Raw genomic sequence first — 27,732 nt, 5'->3', positions numbered from 1 at the left:
TTTAAAACACAATACTGGATTTATTTGATGTATCCACAAATGTAAGTTTGTAAAAAAAAACAACATCCTTTTACATTTATATTGCATAAAGGTCTGGGGACATACATATAAAACAATAGCAACACAATCATCATAATACAAAGTAATAAGGATAATGAATAAAATACATTATAGAGACCCAACACATTTTAAAATTGTATAAAAGACAACTGTTCAGATGATGTGTAAAGTAAATAATAATATGCTTCCTGAAGTGGTCCAGAAGATGTTTCAGATGTGAACCAGTACATATGTATATCATATAAAGGTGATAATCTATGGGATTATTAACAATTACAAATAAAATATGTAATACTTCAATATTTCATATGAATCTGAAATTGCATGATGAATATATTTCAATATATATATATATGTGTGTGTGTGTGTGTGTGTGTGTGCGTGTGTGTGGGTACATACACACAAAATGTTTTTTCCATGTAAAATAAGTCTTGTACTGTTTACTTTCACCTTTTTACTCAAATTGTTCTGTCCCTTTTTTAATAAAATTATACAATGTTGCATATTAAGGCATGTACTTGACTGAAAATAGCACTAATATAAAATATCAAATCTATAAATGTAGAAGCATATTAAACAGATTGTTAGACAAACAACAATGTCACACATGTTATATGTGCTGATGTTGTTAGAAAGTCAAAATGAAAGTCTGGACAGTTTATTTCAAATCCTGCAGTTTCATTTGCTGCTGCTGTTCTCACCAGCACACTTGTGTTTCTTACACTGGTACTTAGAAGACAATCTTTCACCACACACACTGCAACTCAACACTTTCTCTCCTGGGTGTCTTCTCATGTGTCTTACAAGCTTTGATCGGTCACAAAAGCTTCTGTTGCAGATTGAACAGAATGTGATTTTTTACCAGTGTGTGTTCTAGTGTGTCTTACAAGGTTTGATCGTTGAAAAAAGCTTCTGTTGCAGATTAAACAGGAATGTGATTTTTCACCAGTGTGTGTTCCCTTGTGTCTTACAAGCTTTGATCGGTCACAAAAGCTTCTGTTGCAGATTGAACAGGAATGTGATTTTTCACCAGTGTGTGTTTTAATGTGTCTTTTCAAATGTTGACTTTGTGCAAAACCTTTACCACAGATTGAACAGGAGAAAGGTTTTTCACCAGTGTGTGTTCTCATGTGTTCTTTCAAACATTGACTTTGTGTAAAACCTTTACCAAAGGTTGAACAGGAAAAAGGTTTTTCACCATTGTGTGTTCTCATGTGTATTTTCAAACCCTGACTTTTAACAAAACCTTTACCACATATTGAACAGGTAAACAGGTTTTCTCCAGTGTGTGTTCTCATGTGTCTTTTCAAACTCTGATTTTGTGCAAAACCTTTACCACAAATTGAACAAGAAAAAGGTTTTTCACCATTGTGTGTTCTCATGTGTACTTTCAAACTCTGACTTTCAACAAAACCTTTACCACAGATTGAACAGATAAAAGGTTTTTCACCAGCGTGTGTTCTCATGTGTCTTTTCAAATGTTGACTTTCTCTAAAACCTTTCCCGCAGATTGAACAGGAAAAAGGTTTTTCACCGGTGTGTGTTCTCATGTGTACCTTCAAATTCTGACGTTGTGTAAAACCTTTACTACAGAGTGAACAAGAAAAAGGTTTTTCTCCAGTGTGTGTTCTCATGTGTAATTTCAGACTACAATGGTATTTAAAGGTTTTGTGACAGAGAGAAGATGTGAAGTGAGTGTTGTCAGTGTGACATGTCTTATCATCTTTAGAGTCTTCATCATCAGTGTCAGGAGAGTGTGACGTTGTGTCCTCACTATCTGATAGTGGAGCTAAGAGCTTGTCTGCTTGTGATCCTCCACAGTGGTCTCCATCAGCTTCTGTTGTCATGTGTTGTGTTGAGCTGCTGCTTGGAGGCTCCCCCCCTCCCCTCTCCTCACTTTCACCTTTCACCTCATCATCTTCACTCTTCACAGGGACACCAGTCACTGGGAACTCCTCCAACCATTTAGGCTGACTGATGCCCTCTTCCTCCTCTTCCTCTTTAATGTGCGGCGGCTCTTGGTCCTCCTCTTCCACTTTAAAGTAGGCGGTCAGTGGGTCCTCCTCTTCCTTTTTGATGTGTAAGATCAGTGGGTCCTCCACTTGCCCTTTATTGTGAAGGGTCAGTTTAACATTATGGGTCTGTGGCGCCTCATGTTCCTCTTTAATGTGGGGGGGCTGTGGCTCCTCTCCTCCCTCTTTGATGTGTTGGGAATGTGGTACCTTTTCTTCATCGTGTATGTGGGGGGACTGTGGTTCCTCCTCCTGCTCACGAGGACGATGTGCTTCATTGAGGTCTGCGGGACAGGAGAAAACAAACATTCTTTAGAAAAGTCTAGCTTTGCTCAGTCACACGAGATATTGTCCTGCACCAACATATGATCTCACAATGTCATCAGTTTCCCCTCACAGCAGTCAGGGTACTTCCAGCTGACACATGAAGAAGACCTTCAGGGGAATGTCTTCCCAGGCCAACATCCAATCCACCTTATTCATATAAAAACAGTCTAAAAGTCATTCCTGCAATCCTTAATGGTAGACACCATACGTGAAAGTGTGCTGTTCTCCCTCTGAATAAGTCATACACACACAGGAAATAATGTACCACATGCCAGCCTCCACACAGTAGTACTAGTGATGAGCTCCCCCTGCTGGTGAACAATAATTACTGTCAATTTCACATTCATCTTTAGAGACATGTCTGTTATAAAAGAAGCATGAGCACAGTCAACATGTTGGCCAAGAAAGATGACATCTGTTTTGCTTTCATTTAGATAGTGTCACCACAGTTAAACTGGGAAGAAGTAATCAGATTACCGACTACACCTTCAAAAGATAACTTGTTTACCTTATTAATAATAGTAATAATGGATTAAAAATAATTTAGTGCATTTCTAGACACTCAAATTGCGTTAGAGTGAGAACTGAAAAGGCATCATTCATGCAGTCCACACATTCAATCAAAATCAGAATCAGACAGACCGTATTTCCTTGAATTGCCGCCGGGTATATAGCATGTGCCTGCCTAGAATTACTGCCGGGTCAAACTCGTTTCGCAAACTAATTAGCGCATGCTTAGCATTACCGCCGGCTCAGGATTAATGCCGGGTCAAACTCGTTTCGCCAAATAATTAGCATATGCCTACAATTCCCGCCGGGTCAAACTCGTCACGTCACGAGTGACACTTCACCTGTCATCATTTTCGAAATGGAGGAGGCTGATTTCAATAATTTGAAATCGCATAAAGGGAAGAAGATTAAGAGCTATTCAGTAGGATTTAAGGTCCAAGCTATTGAATATGCTAAAAAGAACAGTAAGCAGCTATGTTTTATTAATATACCGTAGCTGCGTGTGTCAATTATGAGTCATTAAATGACTCCCGCCTCCTGGTGGTAGAGGGCGCTAGTGATCCTTCTTGTGACTACTCGGCTGCAGAAGAAGTGACAACAAACAGCACGAGTGAGCAGCGTGTGTTTATTTTTTCCTCTTGCTTGCACTTTTAACATGGAGGATTACATATATCTAAAAGAAAACATTTTTCTAAACTGGACTTTCAATCGAAGCAGGAGGTAATAAAGGGAGATCTCCATCGAGACAGAGAGACTTTTAAAACTGAAGAAAGATAAGGAAGACTTCTATAAACAAGTTATCGATGCTTTTGATCAGAAGGAGCTGCGCATGGACTTCATTTATAAGTAAAGGTAAGACCATAGTAAAGTTTTTTTTCTTAAATGTGCTTTTCATGATGGTATATATGGTTTAATAATAATAATAATTAATGATAATAATAGCAATAATAATAATAAGTAGATGAGGCAATTGTTCAAGGAATTGTGTGTGAATGCTCCAATGTTGGAATTGAACTGAAATGCTGACAGAATGTAGTATGAATGTAAGAATAGTTTGAATGTTGGAATGGTTTAAATGTTGAAGAGTTTGAATTTCAAGGAAAACCGGAATTTGGTTTGGAACTTGGGAAAGTGTGAGTTTGAATGTCCAGGATGAGTGGAATGTGTTGATGTTGGAATGGTTTGAATAGGTTGAAAAATGTGGGGATGGTGCCACTTGGACACATGTCACTCAGGTGGGTGTACGCATGTGTGGAAGGTACGTATCCATCCATCCATCCATTTTCTACCGCTTATTCCCTTTCGGGGTCACGGGGGGCGCTGGCGCCTATCCCAGCTACAATCGGGCGGAAGGCAGGGTACACCCTGGACAAGTCGCCACCTCATCGCAGGGCCAACACAGATAGACAGACAGCATTCACACTCACATTCACACATTAGGGCCAATTTAATGTTGCCAATCAACCTATCCCCAGAAAACTCCCCCACAAGCATGTTTGTGTGATTGACAGAAATATTTCAAGTCAATGTCCAGAGGTATTAAAACATTAGTCAATCAATCAGACAAACGGTCAATGAACTTTGCAGTCATGGATACACTGTGTGTTTATTTTCTCCGGCTGCGGCTCTCAAACGGCATACAAAAGGTCTTCTTTTGTTCGTTTGGTCCCAAAGCGTAAAAAAGCGCTGCCTCAATTCTGCAAAAATAAAGCCGGTCTGGGGGCCCAAACGTCTCCACTCCAACACGCATGAGCAGCTAACTTGGCTAACATTAGCATGTCTGGTGATGCACCGCACGTGACCTACGGTGGCCTAGGATGGACAAACCAGACAATTCTCACAAGACCACAACTCTTCTTCTCTCAACTTCCCAAAGTAATAATCTAGTCTAGGGGATTGAACTCACAACCTTTGTATTTAACACTTCCGGTTCCGGGTCAACGTGAATGACTGCTCGCTGACTGCTCTTGTTGCAAAAAAGCTAAGTATCGTTCTATCCGTGTGATTTTAACTTTTTTGCAGCTTTATTTACAACTTCACGAACATATTTAATAGTTCAATTTAACTTGCAAATCACCCGATCTCTGTCTCACCACTCCGCCCTCAGCTAGCTAGCTGCTAAGCTAACGAGGCTAGCGGAGAAAGGCAGCGCGGGTCTGAAGGAAGATTCTCCCCCGCCACCGTGACCACCACTTCCCGAAGACAGCTGGCACTCCACTCGGCGACGGAAAGTTTCTGTGAGTATGGCTTCCTGCGCTTCGTGCACTTTACTCATGGATAGGTTGGCTTTGCTAGAGAGCCGTGTCCGCCAGTTAGAGCAGTGTAATTTCGTAACTTTAGATGTAGCGGACACATCTGCTAGCGTTAGCTGTAGCGAGCTAACTAGCCCAGCTTGTAGCAGCCCTAAGCGGCCTACAAGCTACGGTGTACCGGTTGAGACGCATAATAGATTTAGCCCTTTAGCTAGTCCTACACCCCAGTCTACCGGGCACCACACTTTAGTCATAGGGGACTCCATCACCCGAAACATAAAGCTTAGCAAACCAGCCACAATTAAGTGTATTCCCGGGGGCAGAGCACCTGACATTGAAGCTAATCTTAGGGAGCTAACTCGCAACAGGTCTAGTAAACACGTACGGCAGGCTAACCGCACCACTAGTTATGCGAACATAGATATACACGTTGGCTCCAATGACGTTAGGATGAGACAATCAGATATTACAAAGAGAAACATAGCCAGGGCTTGTAATCTCGCCAGAAAGATGTCCAGGCATCGAGTAATTGTCTCTGGCCCCCTGCCTGGGAGAGGCAATGATGAGAGATATAGCAGATTAGTCTCTCTTAACAGGTGGCTGGATAGCTTCTGTAGACAACAGGGATTTACGTTTATTGATAATTGGCCCTCTTTCTGGGGCAAACCTGGCTTGCTGAGGAGAGACGGCCTTCACCCTAACCAGGAAGGCGCTATCCTCTTGTCTCGGAACATAGATTTCGCAATGAGCCACATTTGACTAACTGCACTAGAGCAAGCCCGGTCACAGGCAATTACAGAGCCTGCTAGCCTGGGTATGGAGTCAGTTAAGCTAGAACTAGCCAGCGCCAGGCTGGATGATCCCTGTACACATAGCAATTTTCGTAGAATAACACACAACTCACAAAATGTTTTTTCTGCTGTGTCTATGACTACGTCAGAGTTAGACATGCGTTCTACTGAGGTGGCAAATTATGATGCGTTCAGTTTATCGCAGCACCAAGTAGACAATCTGAAAATTCCCGTCATATCAATTCCTAGATATGATCGTAATTATTTTAAGTACACTGCGCATAATAAACGCAACATTATTAATATTGCTACTACGGATAATTTTATCAACAACTCCTTAAAACAGCCCACTACCTATAATATGGGCTTTCTAAACATCAGATCTTTGTCTCCCAAAACGTTATTAGTTAATGAGGTCATTAGAGACAACAACCTTAACGTCATCGGTCTTAGCGAAACCTGGCTTAAACCAGACAAATTTTTTGCGATAAATGAGGCATCCCCTCCTAACTATACGAATGCGCATATTGCCCGTCCCCTTAAAAGGGGAGGGGGGGCGGGGGGTCGCACTAATATACAACGAAAACTTTAACTTTAGTCCTAACTTAAATAATAAATATAAATCTTTTGAGGTGCTTTCTATGAAGTCTGCCACACCTCTGCCTCTGTGTCTGGCCGTTATCTACCGCCCCCCAGGGCCATATTCGGACTTTATTAGTGAATTCTCAGAGTTTGTTGCTGATCTAGTGACGCACGCCGATAATATAATTATAATGGGGGACTTTAATATCCATATGAATACCCCATCGGATCCACCGTGCGTGGCGCTCCAGACTATAATTGATAGCTGTGGTCTTACACAAATAATAAATGAACCGACGCATCGCAGCGGTAATACGATAGACCTAGTGCTTGTCAGAGGTATCACCGTTTCCAAAGTTATGATACTCCCGTATACTAAAGTAATGTCCGATCATTACCTTATAAAATTCGAAGTTCAGACTCATGTTCGGCAAGCTAATAATAATAAAAACTGCTATAGCAGCCGCAACATTAATGCTGCCACAATGACGACTCTTGCTGACCTACTGCCCTCGGTAATGGCACCGTTCCCAAAGTATGTGGGCTCTATTGATAACCTCACTAACAACTTTAACGACGCCCTGCGCGAAATCATTGATAGTATAGCACCGCTGAAGTTAAAAAAGGCTCCAAAAAGGCGTACGCCATGGTTTACTGAAGAAACTAGAGCTCAGAAATTATTATGTAGAAAGCTGGAACGCAAATGGCGCACGACTAAACTTGAGGTGCACCATCAAGCCTGGAGTGATAGTTTAATAACTTATAAACGCATGCTTACCTTAGCTAAAACTAATTATTACTCAAATCTCATCCGCATTAATAAAAACGATCCAAAATTTTTGTTTAGTACAGTAGCATCGCTAACCCAACAAGGGACTCCTTCCAGTAGCTCCACCCATTCGGCAGATGACTTTATGAAGTTCTTTAAAAAGAAAATTGAACTTATTAGAAAGGAGATTAAAGACAATGCGTCCCAGCTACAACTGGGTTGTAGTAACACAGATACGACTGTATATACGGCGGATACAGCAAATATCCAAAATAGTTTCTCTCGTTTTGATGAAATAACATTAGAAGAATTGTTACAACGTGTAAATGGAATAAAACAAACAACATGTTTACTTGACCCACTTCCTGGGAAACTGATCAAGGAGCTCTTTGTATTATTAGGTCCATCAGTGCTAAATAGCACAAATCGCATTCACCCTCGTGTCACTTCTTGGCCCTGAAGAAGAAAGTAGAGGAGCTGCCTTTGAACGAGTTCTTGAAGCTCCACCAGGCGAGGCACAAGCGCCTCATCAGCAAAAACTGTAACGAGGCCGTCGACAAGTTTGAGGTGGCTGCAAGATTGGTGAAATCGGAAATTCTCAAGATGGAAATGGGCAAATAAGACATTGGGGACGGCGTGGCGCAGTGGAAGAGTGGCCGTGCACAACCCGAGGGTCCCTGGTTCAATTCCCACCTAGTACCAACTTCGTCACGTCCGTTGTGTCCTGAGCAAGACACTTCACCCTTGCTCCTGATGGGTCCTGGTTGGCGCCTTGCATGGCAGCTCCCTCCATCAGTGTGTGAATGTGTGTGTGAATGGGTATGTGGAAGTAGTGTCAAAGCGCTTTGAGTACCTTGAAGGTAGAAAAGCGCTATACAAGTACAACCCATTTATTTATTTATTTATCACTTTCCTCGGGCACTGTTCCCCTAGCATTCAAAAAAGCGGTTATTCATCCTCTCCTTAAAAGACCTAACCTCGATTCTGACCTCATGGTAAACTACCGACCGGTGTCTCACCTTCCCTTTATTTTGAAAATCCTCGAAAAAATTGTTGCAGAGCAGCTAAATGAACACTTAGCGTTCAACAATCTATGTGAAACCTTTCAATCCGGTTTCAGGGCAAATCACTCGACTGAGACAGCCCTCGCAAAATTGACTAATGATCTATTGCTAACGATGGACTCTGATGCGTCATCTATGTTGCTGGTCCTCGATCTTAGCGCTGCTTTCGATACCGTCGATCATAATATTTTATTAGAGCGTATCAAAACATGAATTGGTATGTCAGACTCAGCCCTGTCTTGGTTTAACTCTTATCTTACTGATAGGATGCAGTGTGTCTCCCATAACAATGTGACCTCGGACTACGTTAAGGTAACGTGTGGAGTTCCCCAGGGTTCGGTCCTTGGCCCTGTACTCTTCAGCATCTACATGCTGCCGCTAGGTGACGTCATACGCAAATACGGTATTAGCTTCCACTGCTATGCTGATGACACCCAACTCTACATGCCCCTAAAGCTGACCAACACGCCGGACTGTAGTCAGTTGGAAGCGTGTCTTAATGAAATTAAACAATGGATGTCCGCTAACTTTTTGCAACTTAACGCCAAAAAAACGGAAATGCTGATTATCGGTCCTGCTAGACACCGACCTCCATTTAATAATACAACTTTAACATTTGACAACCAAATAATAAAACAAGGTGACTCTGTAAAAAATCTGGGTATTATTTTCGACCAAACTCTCTCCTTTGAGTCACACATTAAAAGCGTTAAGAAAACGGCCTTCTTTCATCTACGTAATATCGCTAAAATTCGCTCCATTCTGTCCACTAAAGACGCTGAGATCATTATCCATGCGTTTGTTACGTCTCGCCTCGACTACTGTAACGTATTATTTTCGGGTCTCCCCATGTCTAGCATTAAAAGATTACAGTTGGTACAAAATGCGGCTGCTAGACTTTTGACAAGAACAAGAAAGTTTGATCACATTACGCCTGTACTGTATATACCTTTATATACATATATACATACATATATACCTATACTGTATATACCTTTATATACATATATACATACTTATATATACCTATACTGGCTCACCTGCACTGGCTTCCTGTGCACTTAAGATGTGACTTTAAGGTTTTATTAATTACGTATAAAATACTACACGGTCTAGCTCCAGCCTATCTTGCCGATTGTATTGTACCATATGTCCCGGCAAGAAATCTGCGTTCAAAAGACTCCGGCTTATTAGTGATTCCTAGAGCCCAAAAAAAGTCTGCGGGCTATAGAGCGTTTTCCGTTTGGGCTCCAGTACTCTGGAATGCCCTCCCGGTAACAGTTTGGGATGCTACCTCAGTAGAAGCATTTAAGTCTCACCTTAAAACTCATCTGTATACTCTGGCCTTTAAATAGACCTCCTTTTTAGACCAGTTGATCTGCCGCTTCTTTTCTTTCTCCTATGTCCCCCCCTCCCTTGTGGAGGGGGTCCGGTCCGATGACCATGGATGAAGTACTGGCTGTCCAGAGTCGAGACCCAGGATGGACCGCTCGTCGGGACCCAGGATGGACCGCTCGCCTGTATCGATTGGGGACATCTATACGCTGCTGACCCGCCTCCGCTTGAGATGGTCTCCTGTGGACGGGACTCTCGCTGCTGTCTTGGATCCGCTTTGAACTGAACTCTCGCGGCTGTGTTGGATCCGCTTTGAACTGAACTCTCGCGGCTGTGTTGGATCCGCTTTGAACTGAACTCTCGCGGCTGTGTTGGAGCCACTATGGATTGAACTTTCACAGTATAATGTTGGACCCGCTCGACATCCATTGCTTTCGGTCCCCTAGAGGGGGGGGTAGCCCACATCTGAGGTCCTCTCCAAGGTTTCTCATAGTCAGCATTGTCACTGGCGTCCCACTGGATGTGAATTCCCCCTGCCCACTGGCTGTGAGTTTTCCTTGCCCTTTTGTGGGTTCTTCCGAGGATGTTGTAGTCGTAATGATTTGTGCAGTCCTTTGAGACATTTGTGATTTGGGGCTATATAAATAAACATTGATTGATTGATAGTCAATAATCACTGAACTCAAAAAAGATAAGGCATATTATTTTAACAATGACTTTGTTCCAAGATGGCGCCCCGCGTGGCTGACGTCTTTGCGTCGTCCTCCCGACAAAAATTACGTTTTTTTATTTAATATACAAACCCCGTTTCCATATGAGTTAGGAAATTGTGTGAGATGTAAATATAAACAGAATACAATGATTTGCAAATCCTTTTCAACCCATATTCAGTTGAATATGCTACAAAGACAAGATATTTCAATCAATCAATCAATCAATGTTTACTTATATAGACCTAAATCACTAGTGTCTCAAAGGGCTGCACAAACCACCACGACATCCTCGGTAGGCCCACATAAGGGCAAGGAAAACTCACATCCAGTGGGACATCGGTGACAATAATGACCCAGTGGGACGTCGGTGACAATGATGACTATGAGAACCTTAGAGAGGAGGAAAGCAATGGATGTCGAGCGGGTCTAACATGATACTGTGAAAGTTCAATCCACAATGGATCCAACACAGTCGCGAGAGTCCAGTCCAAAGCGGATCCAACACAGCAGCGAGAGTCCCGTTCACAGCGGAGCCAGCAGGAAACCATCCCAAACGGAGGCGGATCAGCAGCGCAGAGATGTCCCCAGCCGATACACAGGCGAGCAGTACATGGCCACCGGATCGGACCGGACCCCCTCCACAAGGGAGAGTGGGAAATAGAAGAAAAAGAAAAACGGCAGATCAACTGGACTAAAAAGGGAGTCTATTTAAAGGCTAGAGTATACAAATGAGTTTTAAGGTGAGACTTAAATGCTTCTACTGAGGTGGTATCTCGAACTGTTACCGGGAGGGCATTCCAGAGTACTGGAGCCCGAACGGAAAACGCTCTATAGCCCGCAGACTTTTTTGGGGCTTTGGGAATCACTAATAAGCCGGAGTCCTTTGAACGCAGATTTCTTGCCGGGACATATGGTACAATACAATCGGCAAGATAGGATGGAGCTAGACCGTGTAGTATTTTATACGTAAGTAGTAAAACCTTAAAGTCACATCTTAAGTGCACAGGAAACCAATGCAGGTGAGCCAGTACAGGTATATATATATGTATATATGTATATAAAGGTATATACAGTACAGGCGTACTGTGATCAAACTTTCTTGTTCTTGTCAAAAGTCTAGCAGCCGCATTTTGTACCAACTGTAATCTTTTAATGCTAGACATGGGGAGACCCGAAAATAATACGTTACAGTAGTCGAGGCGAGACGTAACAAACGCATGGATAATGATCTCAGCATCTTTAGTGGACAGAATGGAGCGAATTTTAGCGATATTACGGAGATGAAAGAAGGCCGTTTTAGTAACGCTTTTAATGTGTGCCTCAAAGGAGAGAGTTGGGTCGAAGATAATACCCAGATTCTTTACCGTGTCGCCTTGTTTAATTGTTTGGTTGTCAAATGTTAGAGTTGTATTTTTAAATAGAGTTCGGTGTCTAGCAGGACCGATAATCAGCATTTCCGTTTTTTTGGCGTTGAGTTGCAAAAAGTTAGCGGACATCCATTGTTTAATTTCATTAAGACAAGCCTCCAGCTGACTACAATCCGGCGTGTTGGTCAGCTTTAGGGGCATGTAGAGTTGGGTGTCATCAGCATAACAGTGAAAGCTAACACCGTATTTGCGTATGATGTCACCTAGCGGCAGCATGTAGATGCTGAAGAGTGCAGGGCCAAGGACCGAACCCTGGGGAACTCCACACGTTACCTTAACGTAGTCCGAGGTCACATTGTTATGGGAGACACACTGCATCCTATCAGTAAGATAAGAGTTAAACCAAGACAGGGCTAAGTCTGACATACCAATTCGTGTTTTGATACGTTCTAATAAAATATTATGATCGACGGTATCAAAAGCAGCGCTAAGATCGGCTTTTCAACTTTGCGCCAATAACAATCCGGATGGTTATTTTCCTCTTTTTTCCGGAGGACACCACATCCACAGTTTCCAAATATAATTTGAAATGTGGACTCGTCAGACCACAGAACACTTTTCCACTTTGCATCAGTCCATCTCAAATGAGCTCGGGCCCAGCGACGCTGGCGGCATTCCTTGGTGTTGTTGATAAATGGGTTTTGCTTTGCAAAGTAGAGTCAGTGGCCTAGTGGTTAGAGTGTCCGCCCTGAGATCGTTAGGTTGTGAGTTCAAACCCCGGCCGAGTCGTACCAAAGACTATAAAAAAAATGGGACCCATTGCCTCCCTGCTTGGCGCTCAGCATCAAGGGTCGGAATTGGGGGTTAAATCAACATAAATGATTCCCGGGCGCAGCACCGCTGCTGCCCACTGATCCCATCACTTTCTAGGGGGTGATCAAGGGGGTGGGTCAAATGCAGAGGACAAATTTCACCACATCTAGTGTGTGTCTGACAATCAATGGTACTCTAACTTTTTAACTTAACTTTAACTTGCACTTACAGATGTAACAACCGACTGTAGTTACTGACAGTGGTTTTATGAAGTGTTCCTGAGCCCATGTGGCGATATCCTTTACACAGTGATGTCGGTTTTTGATGCAGTACCGCCTGAGGGATCAAAGGTCCATAATATCATCGCTTACGCGATTCTCTGAACCTTTTGATGATTTTACGGACCGTAGATGGTAAAGTCCCTAAATTTCTTGCAATAGCTCATTGAGAAATGTTGTTCTAAAACTGTTCGACAATTTGCTTACAAATTGGTGACCCTCGCCCCATCCTTGTTTGTGAATTACCTAACATTTCATGGAAGCTGCTTTTATACCAAATCATGGCACCTACCTGTTCCCAATTAGCCTGCACACCTGTGGGATGTTCCAAATAAGTTTTTGATGAGCATTCCTCCACTTAATCAGTATTTATTTCCACCTTTCCCAACTTATTTGTCACGTGTTGCTGGCATCTCATTCTAAAGTTACCAACAGTAACAATGCCTCCTAGGAAGGCACAGGTTGACGAGCTGGAAGAAATAAAACTCTCGCTTAACTTTATGTCTGAAGAGTTGTCCAGAGTGGCAAACCAACAAACTGCACTTAGTCAACTAGTGGAGGAAGTTAGAGAGCTAAAAAAAATAATTGTAGAAAAAGACAAATCAATTAAAATATTGGAAAGACGTGTTGATGAACTTGAACAATACACAAGAATGGATGATGTGATTGTCAGTGGCTTGAACACCAAACACCGCTCATATGCTCGAGCAACTGCAGGTGAACAGAATGGTGGGGATGAGTCCACGACGGAGCTAGAAAACCTGGAGCAACAGGTCCTGCAGTTTTTTCAGTCTAAGAACATTGAAATAGACAGTAATGCTATCCCTGCCTGTCATACCCTCCCTCGAAGGGATAACTTGGCAAAACAAGCAATTATTATAAGGTTTACGAACAGGAAAGTAAAAACTGATCTTTTGAGACAGTCTAAAAAGTTAAGAGGTACGGCAGTGTACATTAATGAGCACTTAACAAAATAAAAACTCGGACATAGCAAGACAGGCTAGGGCCCTAAAGAAACAAGGGAAAATTCAGTCCACGTGGACACGGAATTGCAAAGTCTGGATAAAACTACAGGGCACGCCTGAAGAAGCAAAGGTTCTAGTAATCAGAGAAATGGGGGAGCTTGAAAAGTACAAATGATGAAACCAGAAATCATGTTGCCAACTTGGTAATTGAATGTTAATATAACAGCAAATGAATGAGTGAAATATGAACTTTGCACTATGTTTGAAAACGATATAGACCCTGAAAAAACTGTCTTCAATGGCATAGCAATGAATTGCAAATATTATACAGATGAACAATATAATGACAGTATACAATTAAGTAACCAATTAACATTTATACATATTAATAGTAGAAGTCTGTCTGCAAACTTTCACCATATAAAGGAATATTTAAGTCAATTTGTAAAACCTTTTAGCATTATATAGCAATATCAGAAACTTGGATAACTCAAGAAATAAGTGTAGATTTTGGTCTGAATGGATATGAATTTGTGCATTTGGATAGAATAGATAAAAAGGGAGGAGGAGTAGCACTCTATATTGATAAAAATCTAAACTTTATTAAAGTTGAAAATATGACATCTATCATTGAACAAGTAATGGAATGTATAACGGTAGAGATTATAAGAGAAGGAAGAAAAATTATCCTAGTTAGTTTTATATATAGAACTCCGGGATCCGAAATAGAAACCTTCACCAAAGCTATGGAAGGATTATTTTATAAATTGAATAACAAAGAAATATTTATTAGTGGAGACTTTAACATTGACTTAATACATACAAGTAGCAATAGAGAAACAGCTGAATTTATAGACACAATGCACAGTATGAGTTTGATATCTTTGATAAATAAAGCAACAAGAATCACATCACATAGTGCCACCCTAATTGACAATATATTTACCAATATATTGGATGACAACCTAATATGTGGAATCTTGATAAATGATATAAGTGATCATCTCCCAGTCTTTGTGGTCTACAACTGTGCCAGTAAAATTAAAATCAGGAATGAATGTGAAACTGTCTATAAAAGAATCATAACAGAGAAAACGCTCAACAAATTCAGGAATGAACTACAAAAGCAAAATTGGAATACTACTTATGATAAAAAAGAAGTTAATACAGCTTATGAAGAATTCTTAAACACATTTAAAATACTATATGATGGAAATTGTCCAGTAGTAAATTATAAAAGGAAGTCAAAGTACGGCCAGTTGAAACCGTGGATGACTACCTTAATGAAAACCTTAAATATGTGTTATTTGCGGATGACACCAATGTACTCTGTTCTGATGTGGACTTGCAGCAGCTCCTGAGGACCGTCACCATGGAGATGTGTAAACTAAAAAAAAGGTTTGATGCTAATAAATTATCATTAAACCTAAATAAAACTAACTTTATGTTATTTGGAAATAAGAGAAATGATATAGATGTAAAATTATATATAGACAATGTTAGTATAGAAAGAGTAAACAAAATCAAATTTTTGGGTGTGATCTTGGACCACAGGATCTGCTGGAAGTCACACATTACATACATCAAAGGGAAGTTGGCCAGAAGTATTGCTGTCCTGGGTAAAACAAGGCACATTCTTCATCAAAAAACATTACACACTCTTTATTGTACACTTGTTTTACCATATTTGAGTTACTGTCTAGAAGTTTGGGGAAATACATACAGGACGGACATCCAACCACTATTCATCATGCAAAAAAGGGCCATCAGACTGATACATAACACAGGACCCCGAGAACACACTAATGGATTATTTATAAAAACATTTGATTTAAAACTACCAGATCTCATCCAACTCAAGACTGCCCAAATGATTTATAAAGCAAGTAAAGATTCACTTCCAACAGGGTTACAGAGAAGATTTTTACAAAGAGAAGGGAATTATAATTTAAGAGGAGAACTACTTTTTAAGATCCAATATTGTAGAACAACGCAGAAACGAATGAGTATAACAATAGCAGGGGTTAAAATATGGAACTGTTTAAAGGATGAAATAAAACACAGCACCAACGTAAACCAGTTTAAAAAGCTTTTTAAATCATTTATCATTAGTAAATATAAGAAAGAAGAGCAAACATTGTTTTAGAAAGACAATAATATATGATATGTATATAAATACAATTTATGATTTCATAATTATACATATAGGTTATATTAAAATGTGTATATTACCACTTTACATGGAATTTAAATAGATTGTGTATATATAATATATATATATATATATATATATATATATATATATATATGTATATATATAAGTGTACAAATGTATATGTTTGATTTAAATGTTAAACTGTGTATATGAGACGTGTGCTACATATATGTTGCTTATATATTGTTTAAAAAAAAAAGTAATATAAGTGAAGCATGTTTTAGATTTTATATATTTTGAACCTTGTTCTTGTTGTGATGGGGTAGGTTTATATAAGCGTTGCTTCAACCTACACCCTTTCGGCTCAATCATTGCTCATATGAGTGTTTTGTTTTTTTTTTTCTTTTTTTGTTGTTGTTCTTTGTTTTATGTGAAGACTGCCGAAATAAATAAATAAAAATAAAAAAAATTAAATAAAAAAAGTTAATGATTATTTGAGAAAAAAAAAATAGTCAGTTTGAACATCAAATATGTTGTCTTTTTAGCATATTCAACTGAATATGGGTTGAAAATGATTTGCAAATCATTGTATTCCGTTTATATTTACATCTAACACAATTTCCCAACTCATATGGAAACGGGGTTTGTAATTTGCATCCTAAATGTAAAGTTTTTGCATGCAACAGTGAGATATAACAGAGATGCACTTCTGGACATCGGAAAATCTCACCACGAGCTCACTTCTAGTCTGACGGACGTCAACTTTCTGCTACGACGAGAGCCAGCTAACCACAAAACAACAACAACAAGACAGCGGGGCTACATGCTAGGCTAAAGACTTGAGCTACACAACCACCACTACTAACGTGCGCTCACTCGACAACAAGTTGGATGAGCTGAGAACCAGGACTACATCCCAAAGTGAACTGAGAGAATGCTGTGCTCTTATTTACGCGGAAACCTGGCTTTCGGACAGCATCCCAGACTCTGCTATCCAGCTAACAACACACTCAGTTTACCGTGAAGGCCGGACAAAGGCTTCAAGAAAGGCGGAGGCGGGGTCTGTGTTTACGTGAGTAACAGCTGGTGCTCGGACGTCCAGGTGGTTGAAAGACACTGCTCGGACAACATTGAGTTGTTGATGGTGAAATGCAGACCTTTTTACCTGCCAAGGGAGTTCAGTGCAGTGTTTATACTGTCTGTTTACATCCCGCCACGGGCGGACTCCACTACAGCGCTAAAGCTGCTGCATGACGTCATCAGTAAACAAGAGACCGCACACCCTGATGGTGCGTTCACGATAGCTGGGGATTTTAACAACCGCAACCTAAAGAGTGTCCTCCCTAAATACCATTAATATGAGGACTCTCATACAAGGGGAAAAAAACTCTCTGGACCAAGTATACTGCAATGGGAGTGGAGTCTACAAATGGTAAATTGGTAAATGGGTTGTACTTGTATAGCGCTTTTCTACCCCTTTTTAAGGAGCCCAAAGCGCTTTGACAGTATTTCCACATTCGCCCAATCACACACACATTCACACACTGATGGTGGGAGCTGCCATGCAAGGCGTTCACAAGGACCCATCAGGAGCAAGGACACAAAGGACGTGACTAGGATGATGGATGGCGGGGATTGAACCAGTAACCCTCAGATTACTGGCAAAGCCACTCTACCAACTTCGCCACGCCGTACCCAGACCACACTTTGGACTATCTGATCACATTTCAGCTTTTCTATGTGCAGCGTACAGACAGCGCCTCAAGCAAGCCCCCCCAGTGAAAAAAACTGTTCAAGTTTGGAATGAAGACACTGAACTAGTGCTTCAGGACTGCTTTGGGAGTACAGACTGGGACATGTTCAAAACTGCTGCTCAGAGGGAGGATGGTACTGTGGACGGAGGAATATGCTTCCAGTGTAACTGGCTACATCAGTACGTGTGTGGAAAACATTGTTCCCACGAAGCAATACAAGATATACCCAAACTAAAAAACCCTGGATTAACTGTGATGTTCGGTCTAAGCTACATTACCGCTCCACTGCATTTGTCTCAGGCAACGCTGAGGACTAGAATGAGGCCAGATATGACCTGTGTAAATCCATCAGCGAAGCCAAGAGACAATACAGACTAAAGCTAGAGGGATTCTACTTCACCACAGATTCCCGGCGGATGTGGCAAGGCCTGCAACACATCACAGACTACAAGCAGGGGAGCAGGGGGGTCACAAACTGCCAACGCTCACTGCCAGATGAGCTGAATGAGTTTTACTCCCGCTTCGAGGTCCTCAACACCAACCAACAGAGAGGGGTTCTGAGCGCACGCAGTACCCACCGCTCACTGTGACAACAACAGAAGTACGTACAGTTTTGAGGAGTACAAACCCACGGAAGACAGACGGCCCAGACAATATCCCTAGCCAGGCCCTCAGAGTCTTTCCATCAGAGCTGGCTAATGTACTTGCTGACATATACAACTTGTCACTAGCACAAGCTGTTGTGCCCACCTGCTTCAAGACCACCGCCATCAGGCCCCTGTGCCAGGCTAATATTCATTGACTACAGCGCTGCTTTTAACACGGTCATCCAACAAAAACTCAGTGCTAAACTTCTCACTGTTGGTCTGACACCAGCTCTCTGTGACTGGGTCCTGACATTTCTCACAAACCGTCCCCAGTCAGTCAGAATCGGCAACCAGACATCAGACACAAAGGTTCTAAGCACAGGGACGCCCCAAAGCTGCGTGCTGAGCCCCCTAGTGTACACCCTCTTCACACACGACTGTGTGGCCTTCCAGAACAACACCACTATCATCAAGTTTGCAGATGATACTACGGTCGTCGGACTGATCACCAGGGGAGCTGAGGCAGCGAACAGGAGGGAGTTAGCGGAATTGGTGGATTGGTGTCAGGATAATAATCCCTCCTTGAACACAGACAAGACCAAGGAGATGATTACTGACCCACGGAGAAGGAGTGCACAGTACCCACCTCTGTACATAGGAGGGACAGAGTTGGAAAGGGTGAGAACCTTTAAATTCCTCGGGACTTACCTCAGCGAGGACCTCACCTGGGGACACAACACCCAACAAACATTAAAGAAAGCCCAGCAGCGACTGTACTTCCTAAGAAGGCTGAGAAAATTTGGAATGCCACCCAAAATTCTCAGCAACTTCTATAGAAGTACGTTTGAGAGTGTCCTTACCAGCTCAATCCCGGTCTGGTATGGAAACTGCACTGCTAAGGACAGGAAGGCACTCCAGCGAGTGATTAAAACTGCTCAGTACATATCAGGAGCAGCCTTCCCCTCACTACAGGACATGTAGTCTACCAGGGCCACCAGGAGAGCACACAACATCATCAAGGACAGTACACAGTCTTTTCAGCCTCCTACCATCAGGCAGACCATACAGGAGCCTGAAATCCAGGACTACCAGATTGACAAACAGTTTCTACCCACAGGCTATCAGGCTTGTGAATGCTAGCTACCCCCCCCCCCCACCTCTGTTTTACTTTTATCTTTTGAACAACAGACAGCTACAAAGACCACCCCCTAACTGTGAACCATCACTGTAGACACGTTTCACCGTTGATCAATAAAGACACTTTAACTGCTGCTGTGACCCAAGGTCACCTCCATATTTATACTGTTGACTGTCAATCAGAATGTGCAATAATGTTATGTTACTTACTGTGCCTTGTATATAACATTTTTATTTTGACTTTTTTTATTTTTAGCTCAGTACCGTGTGACTTGTTGAAGGGTGGACTAGCAAAGTAAGATTTTCATTGTGCGGCAAACTGTCTGTTTAACTGTGCATAAGACAATAAAAAAATCTTGAATTTTGAATCTCTGCGCTTGCTAGGCTTGACTATCGGCTGTCCTTTTTCTTGGATGTTTCTTAAAGTGATAGTACTGCAAACACAGTCCCTTTTTTCAGAAACAGAGGGGGGAGATTGATCATGGGGGAAAAGGGAAAAGGTACTTGCTGACTTGCGTTGACAATTACAGTGGTTGGCCGGAAGAAACTCCAACCTCAAAGGAGGATGCAAAATCAGTAATTAAATAGCCTGTGAATGACCTAATACCCCGACATTGTTTCCCCAAAAAGATTAGGTCAGACAAAGGCACCCATATTAAAAATGCTCACTTAGTCTTGGTCGAAAAGGTCCTATAGAACACAGATTCAGCTCGGTTTACCATCCTCAGTCCCAAGGTAAGGTTGAGAGAATGAACCAAAGCATCAAAACAAATTGGCTAAAATCTGTGCACAGACTAAATTGAATTAGATTGACATGTTGCCATTAGCGTTAATGATCATTCGAATGTCCGTGAATAAAACTGTTTTTTTCGCCCTTTGAATTTTTCACCCTATGAACTGCATACAGATCAGCCCTTCCCAGGACCAGCAGCTCCCTTGGAAGGAGGAATCAGCGTGAGACCCATCCATCGTCTTCCGTTTATCCGAGGTCGGGTCGCGGGGGCAGCAGCCTAAGCAGGGAAGTCCAGACTTCCCTCTCCCCAGCCACTTCGTCCAACTCTTCCCGGGGGATCCCGAGGCGTTCCCAAGCTAGACGGGAGACAGTCTTCCCAACGTGTCCTGGGTCTTCCCTGTGGCCTCCTACCGGTTGGACGTGCCCTAAACACCTCCCTAGGGAGGCGTTCGGGTGGCATCCTGACCAGATGCCTGAAACACCTCTCCTCTCTGAGCTGCCACCTTACCGTGGTAGAGGAGTTTAAGTGTCCCAATGATCCTTGGAGCTATATTGTCCAGGGGCTTTCATGCCGCCTGGTAAGGTTTCCCAAGACAAACAGGTCCTGGGTGAGGGATCAGACAAAGAGCAGCTTGAAGACTTCTATGGATACACAACAAAATGGACTCAGATTTCCTCCTCGCCCAGACGCAGGTCACCGGGGCCCCCCTCTAGAGCCAGGCCTGGAGTTGGGGCACAATGCCGAGCACAGCCCGAAGAGGCAACGTGGGTCATCCCTCCAATGGGCTCACCACTCATAGGAGGGGCCATAGAGGTTGGGTGCATTGTGAGCTGGGCGAAAGCCAAAGTCAGGGCACTTGGCGGTCCGATCCTCGGCTACATAAGCTAGCTCAGCGTGAGACCAAAATAGTATTTTTACAAAATGCAGAATTTGTGTGTCAGTTCTTCTGTACAGATTTGAGGATGACACACCGCCACTCCAAATTCCCTTCCGCCCGTTGAGTGGGTCAGGGTCAAGGTCATCAAGCGCAAGTGGACGGAGCCCAGGTGGACTGGTCCCTTCAAGGTCGTGGAACGGACGGCCCCACGCCCTTCGACTAGCTGGTAAAGGGGACACCTGGTACCACCTCCCCCTCTGCACTCCGGCTGAGGAACCTGCCAAAGAAGGGGCCCGGAAGACGACGCTGAGAGAGATCTCCCTCCGTTGAGCTGCCGTCTACCGTCGTGTGGATCTTCCAGACTTGCTCAACTGCTATATTGTATATCATTGCTTGAGACCAGTCCATATGCTAATTGTTTCTTATTTTCTCTTGCTTGTTCTCCGCATAGCTTTTTGCATCTTTGAAACAAGTGAAAAATTTGATGTTGATCGCCGTTTCGTTACCTAAATTACCTTGATTTGTATAGACCAAAGGCTGGATGTTAGACCCAGCAGTATTCCCTGAGGGACTGGTGTTTGGGCATGTTCTACTGTCCTTGTCCCTCCTTCTTGACGACAGTGACTGACAAATGTCTTGGAACATATGGCGGACTTGAAATAGACTGGGTTAAGGGAGACAGCAAGACTTACTTTTTTTACCTGTGCAGTGGGATTAATTGCGGGGGACGTAATAGCAATTACCGTGGTTGTGACCTCTATCTTTGTTATACTAACTACATCACCACCGAAGATCTGGTAACTTTGACCATAAGAGCGGGCGCAGGCAACCTGTGGCTCAGGTGGATGACTAGCCTGGACAAGAGCTAAGATCTAGGTGACTGTATTGCTTGTTCTGCTGGACTTCCCTTTCCCCACATTTATCCCGCCCCTTTTAAGTTGGCTGTAACAAATGGCTCAAACTGTCTTATTTCCTTGTTTTCTGAACCCACGCCGCCAGGTTGTGATTTGTTGGCTAGTGTGTACCCCTCTGTTGACAATTCCACCCGACTTCTTCCTTTTGTAGCCCAAAAGCTGAATTACACGTTTTTAATTCACAGGACCGTCTGCGTCCCCCAACAAATTGAGTGACATTGACTTTTCCTGGTGCACAAGTCTGTTAGATGGCTCAAAAACAGGGCCTTGGGCACGGGCTGACTTAATTTGGTATTGTGGGGAGCACAAATTGTGGTGTAAATCCTGTGAAGGTGCCAAGAACCTTCCTATAATTAGTGCTATTTTTCCTGTGACTGCTACTAAAAATGTAGAACTTATTAACTATGTTTTTTATAATCTGTTGAGACAGACCAACCTGACTCGGGACGCTGTTGAGGGACTTGCTGAACAACTTGCCCCGATGACTCAGTCCAGGGGGCCTTAAAAGGCCTCCGAGCCCTGTCTAAAGAACTTACTGAAGTTTCTGAACCCTTTAAAGATTGGCTCCACAACACCTTTGGCAGGTAGTCTGACCTAATTAAGTCTGCCCTGGTCTCCGTTGGAGATTTCTTGGCTGTTATAGACTCATGCGGATGCTCTATCGCCCCTTGTGCTAGGTCTCTATGCACCCGCATCATTGTTAGAGCTGTCGAAGCTCAACCCCACCCTGTTTCTGAGATTGATATGTCACTGAAGGGATCAAGCACAGTATTGACTTTCGAGGACTGTTAATTTCCTTCTCTGACCATGACGACATTGACGTGGACTCCCTCCATCTATCTCCCATGATTGTTTATTGCTAGCTTGCTCAAAAAGCAAAACAGCACCTACTTTAATGTAGAGCGTGCTTTAGAAGTGTTGCACTAGTGATACAGATCTTTTGGAGAAGATCTGAAGGGGGATTGTGGAGAATATATATTTATATATGCAAGAGTTACTCCTTTATATTCAGTCATATTTGAAAACAGCTAGTGTTTTTCTATTTGTTCTCTTTCAGTTTGTCCGCAAGTAAACTGTGTGTGTTAACCTTGAAGCTTTGGAATGTGGGGAGTTGGAGTACTCCCTAAATATCTTATCTTTAGTCGAACAATGAACCTGTATGTCTCATCTGGGGAAGGTGGGGGCTGTTTGCGGGTTCAAGAAGTAGTCTCTTCCCGTTTGAATGTTAGAACAACTTAGGAAGCCGGTATGAATAATATTCCAATTCTGTTTTGATGATCCTTCTTACTCAGCCTATATGTCATCAAAAGAACATGGGATTGACCAGTAACTTACATTCCCTTGGAGGGACATCTGGTCTGACGCAACAGTACCTACTGTACTGTATACTTGTTGAAATACCCTTTTTAGAGCAAATATCTACCCAAATGGCCACTTTGTTGCTGCCAAAAATGTATTTTAAGTAATATTTTGATATTGACAGATCTCTTCTCTGTATATTTTACCAGAATACTCTTATGGGCATTACATATATATAAATCCAGTACCTACTGTACTGTTTACTTGTAGAAATACCCTTTACAAAGCTAAAACATACCAAAACAACCACTTTGCTGCTGCCAAAAATTGATTTCAAGTAATATTTTGATATTGACAAATCTCATCTCTGCTTATTTTACTAGAATACCCTTATGAGGATTACATATATCAAAATCAAGTACCTACTCTACTGTTTACATGTTGAAATACCCTTTTTAGAGCAAATATCTACCCACTTTGTTGCTGACAAAAATTGATTTCAAGTAATAATTTGATATTGACACATCTTATCTCTGTATATTCTACTGGAATACCCTTATGGGCATTACACATATATAAATCTAGTACCTACTGTACTGTTTACTTGTTGAAATACCCTTTTCAGAGCTAAACGCTAAACAAATTGCCACTTTGCTGCTACCAAAAATTGATTCCAGATAATATTAATAATAATAACAAAATTGTCAGAATAATTGTATAAAAGTTATCACACAATTTGTGTTACATTGAGTTCAGGTCCCCTGCGAGAAGACAAAAGCTGTTTTTCATCTTATCAAGCAAAAGACATGTAAAACTCTACTGTGTGCGATTGGATGGGACATGGGGGTGTCGGTTTCTTTGATCTATAGACAGCAAAAGGAAGACCTTGTTTATCCAAGATCGACAAAGTGGAGGGAGCAGACCTGACGCAGTTCCACCTTTTCTTTGAACTGTTTACGACCGAGGGGAAAAGCTGTTTACGACCTCCCTCCCTTTAAAAACAGCTGCAGCTATGTAATCAGAAAAGGCCCAAATAAAAGAGGACGCGTGGAACTCCCTCGTCAGAGCGTGGTGGGAAACTGTACGAAGTTGCAGCCCAGACGTTTCTCCTCATGAGCTAAATTGAATCCTGTCTGTGTTTGATTTCTTTGCTTCTTGTCTTGTCTAATAGATGTCATCGGTGTTTGAACCTGACAAAAATGTCAAAACATTTCTCTAAAACACAATATTATACATTCTGAAAATGTAAACGATAGCAAAAATATACCTACACATTTCAGAAAATTTCACTCGCAAACCCATCCATCCATCCATTTACTACCGCTTATTCCCTTTGTGGTCACGGGGCGCGCTGGTGCCTATCTCAGCTACAATCGGGCGGAGAGCGGGGTACACCCTGGACACGTCGCCATCTCATCGCAGTCACTACCAAACACTTTGTTTAAAAGAGTTTTACTGCTTTTTTAGCCCTTTGAGACACTTGTGATTTAGGGCTATATAAATAAAAATTGATTGATTAATTGATACTGTACCAAAATTCTAAATAACTAAAGAAAACTGTAACTGAATGTCTTAGTGTGATGTCATTCTGTGACAGACAAATGGAACACAGTTTCCACATGGTGAGGACATTGATGGTCAGACTCACTGTCCTACGGATTACCTCAACTTCTGCCTAGACGTGATCTGCCCTGCTAAGATTGTTCAGTGCTACCCTAATGACAAACTCTGGGTAACACAGGAGGTTCAAGCTGTGCTCAACAAGAAGAAAAGCTACCTTCAAGAGTGGAGACAGGGAGGCAATGAGAGCAGCACAGCGGGAGAAGAAAGGACGCGTGAGGAAGGCTAAGGAAGGCTAAGGACAGCTACAGGAAGAAGCTGGAGCAGAACACATGATGGAGGTCTGGGAAGGTGTGAAAACCATCACAGGCCACAAGACAAAGACCAGAGCAGTAGGGGGGACAATAGAGAGGGCCAATGAGATGAATAACTTCTTCAACCAGTTCAACCAGCACGTGTCCCCCCACCCCCCACTCCTCATTGCATCCACCCCCTCTTCTTTGCCCCGCAAGCCATGGCTGCACCCCCCTACTCCTCCTCCACCAGACATTAGTCATCTCTGTGGACCAGGTCAGAGGTCAACTGAGGAAGCTGCATCCTAGAAACTATCTGGTGCGCACCAGAATCTATCCGGTGTGCACTGCGTATTATTGAAAGGCCTACTGAAATGAGATTTTCTTATCTAAACGGAGATAGCAGGTCCATTCTAGTCATACTTGATCATATTGCTATATTTTTGCTGAAAGGATTTAGTAGAGAACATCGACGATAAAGTTTGCAACTTTTGGTCGGTAATAGAAAAGCCTTGCCTTTACCGAAAGTAGCATATGATGTGCGCGTGACGTCACTGGTTGTAGGGCTTCTTACATTGTTTATAATCATAGCAAACAGCAGCAAGAGATATTCAAACCGAGAAAGCGACGATTTCCCCATTAATTTGAGCGAGGATGAAAGATTCGTGGATGAGGAAAGCGACAGTGAAGCTCTAGAAGAAAAAAAAAAGACGAGGGCAGTGGTAGCGATTCAGATGTTATTAGACACATTTACTAGGATAATTCTGGAAAATCCTTTATCTGCTTATTGTGTTAGTAGTGTTTTAGTGAGATTATATAGTCGTACCTGAAAGTCGGAGGGGTGTGGTGACCGCCAGTGTCTCTGAGGGAAGCCATGGAGGAGTCAAGAAAGTCACAGCTGCCTCTTTGACAGCTGCAGGAAGAACCACACAAGCTCCGCTCATGTTTACGATAAGAGCCGACTTATTACCACAATTTTCTCACCGAAACTTGCCGGTTGATATGTGGTAGAGAAACATGTTTGCTTGACCCCTCTGTTCCATATTAAAGCTTCACAACAAACAAAGAAACACCGGCTGTGTTTGTGTTGCTAAAGGCAGCTGCAATCCACCGCATTTCACCAACAGCATTCTTCTTTATAGTCTCCATTATTCATTGAACAAATTGCAAAGGATTCAGCAACACAGATGTCCAGAATACTGTGTAATTGTGTGATTAAATTTAGCTGTGAGTGATGCTGGAATAAAATGTCCGCTACCACCAATAATGTCACAAGCACGCGTCAACATAAGCGTCATCATTCTGCAACGTTTTCAACAGGACACTTCGCGGGAAATTTAAAATTGCAATTTAGTCATTGATGTATAAACTATCAGACTGCGTGGTCGATTCTAGTGGCTTTCAGTAGGCCTTTAAGTACAGTCTTTTATTTTCCTACATGCAAACAGTGTTATTGTTCAAACTGTGTGTGATGCAACAGTATTTAAAATGATTTAATATACTTGTTAAATAATGTGTCTTCCTTGTTTTTAATGAATAATTAAGGCCTACTATGCTACTGTATTTTAATGCTGTTCATGATGGTGCTACTTGGAAATCCAAGTATTTTCTGAGGTGGTACTTGGTGAAAAAAGTTTGACAACTACTGAAGTAGTGACATTGTAAACTACATTGGCAGACACCTTTTTGTTATACCCAAACGGCGTCTGCTCATACATCGCGCTTCCAACGAGATCCCGTTCTTTCCCCCGAGTTAGAAAGTTCCAGAACTGTTCACGTTATACCATCTCATCTCATTGTGGAACATGTGAATGTTTGAAGTGGAACTAAATGTGATCTCTGAAAGGGGTACACATTATTTCCAAAGCAGGGCCCCCATCCACATATACAATACTACTACATATCTGATGAAAAACAACATTATTTTTGTTTTTTTAATTATAAGTGTGCCAAATCACCTCTATTTGAACATTATCTAATGGAAATGACTGCTGTCTGATAATCACATCAATAACACAAAAACAATCATGTGTCTGAGTACACCTATTGATAAATTATTAATCAAACACGTCATGTTTAAAGTTAGTAAAGATGTGAGAGTAAGAAGTAAACAAACCTGTTCTGTGTAAAACAACTTGAGGTTTCTTGAAAACAGCCTCCAGTAGTTGACGTAGTCTCATGTTGTCATCTTTTGTCCGAGAAAGTTCCTCCTCGTACTCTGCTATGGTTCTTTCACAAATTTTCACACAATCACAACACTTTACACTCACACTTGATCTTAACTAAGCGATGTGTTGATCAAATCCGCGTCTCTTTGTTAGCGGCTAACAAGCTAAGCTAACTAGCATGCTAAGCTAACTAGCGCGCTCAAACAAGGAGCAATCTAAGCGGGCCTAATAATGTCCAAAGTTGAGTGAGACGAGTGGAGTTGATGCTGACACGGAGGATGAATAAAGTGTAGTTAGTAGATGTGCCGAGGCTTAGAAGCGTGTGTGGAGTAAAGGAGGACTTTGCTGCGAAGAACATATCCTCCACGCATGCGTCACTTAGGGGCGGGGCCAAAGAGTCATGGCTGTGATGTTTT

At 42.2% G+C, this 27,732-nt stretch overlaps 1 protein-coding gene across 2 annotated transcripts; it reads right to left on the bottom strand.

Annotated features, from left to right (window-relative positions):
• Nucleotides 1–27,732, bottom strand: LOC133546911 (zinc finger protein 501-like). Of its 2 annotated transcripts, XM_061892761.1 has the most exons (3): nt 27,265–27,732; nt 25,975–26,061; nt 1–2,356 (listed from the first exon to the last, which is right to left on the bottom strand). In XM_061892761.1, exons 1-3 carry the CDS (start codon nt 27,326–27,328, stop codon nt 861–863), a joined length of 1,647 nt encoding a protein of 548 aa, XP_061748745.1. In that variant the 5' UTR covers nt 27,329–27,732; the 3' UTR covers nt 1–860. The 2 variants fall into 2 exon arrangements, with proteins under 2 accessions (XP_061748745.1, XP_061748746.1); XM_061892762.1 differs by lacking the exon at nt 25,975–26,061.

Source organism: Nerophis ophidion, unplaced genomic scaffold (genome assembly GCF_033978795.1).
Source record: "Nerophis ophidion isolate RoL-2023_Sa unplaced genomic scaffold, RoL_Noph_v1.0 HiC_scaffold_48, whole genome shotgun sequence".
NCBI classification, from domain to species: Eukaryota; Metazoa; Chordata; class Actinopteri; order Syngnathiformes; family Syngnathidae; genus Nerophis; species Nerophis ophidion.
The sequence above is the reverse complement of the archived record's forward strand: the minus strand, read 5'-3'. Positions and strand labels throughout refer to the sequence as shown.

Bases quoted from the DNA above. Each gene is read 5' to 3' on its own strand.
- LOC133546911 (XM_061892761.1), bottom strand. From the start codon at position 27,328: ATGAGACTACGTCAACTACTGGAGGCTGTTTTCAAGAAACCTCAAGTT. The intron at 26,062-27,264 runs GTTTGTTTACTT...TTCTTCCTGCAG, and splicing joins AGTTGTTTTACACAGAACAG to CTGTCAAAGAGGCAGCTGTG. The intron at 2,357-25,974 runs GTACGACTATAT...CCTGTCCCGCAG, and splicing joins CACACCCCTCCGACTTTCAG to ACCTCAATGAAGCACATCGT.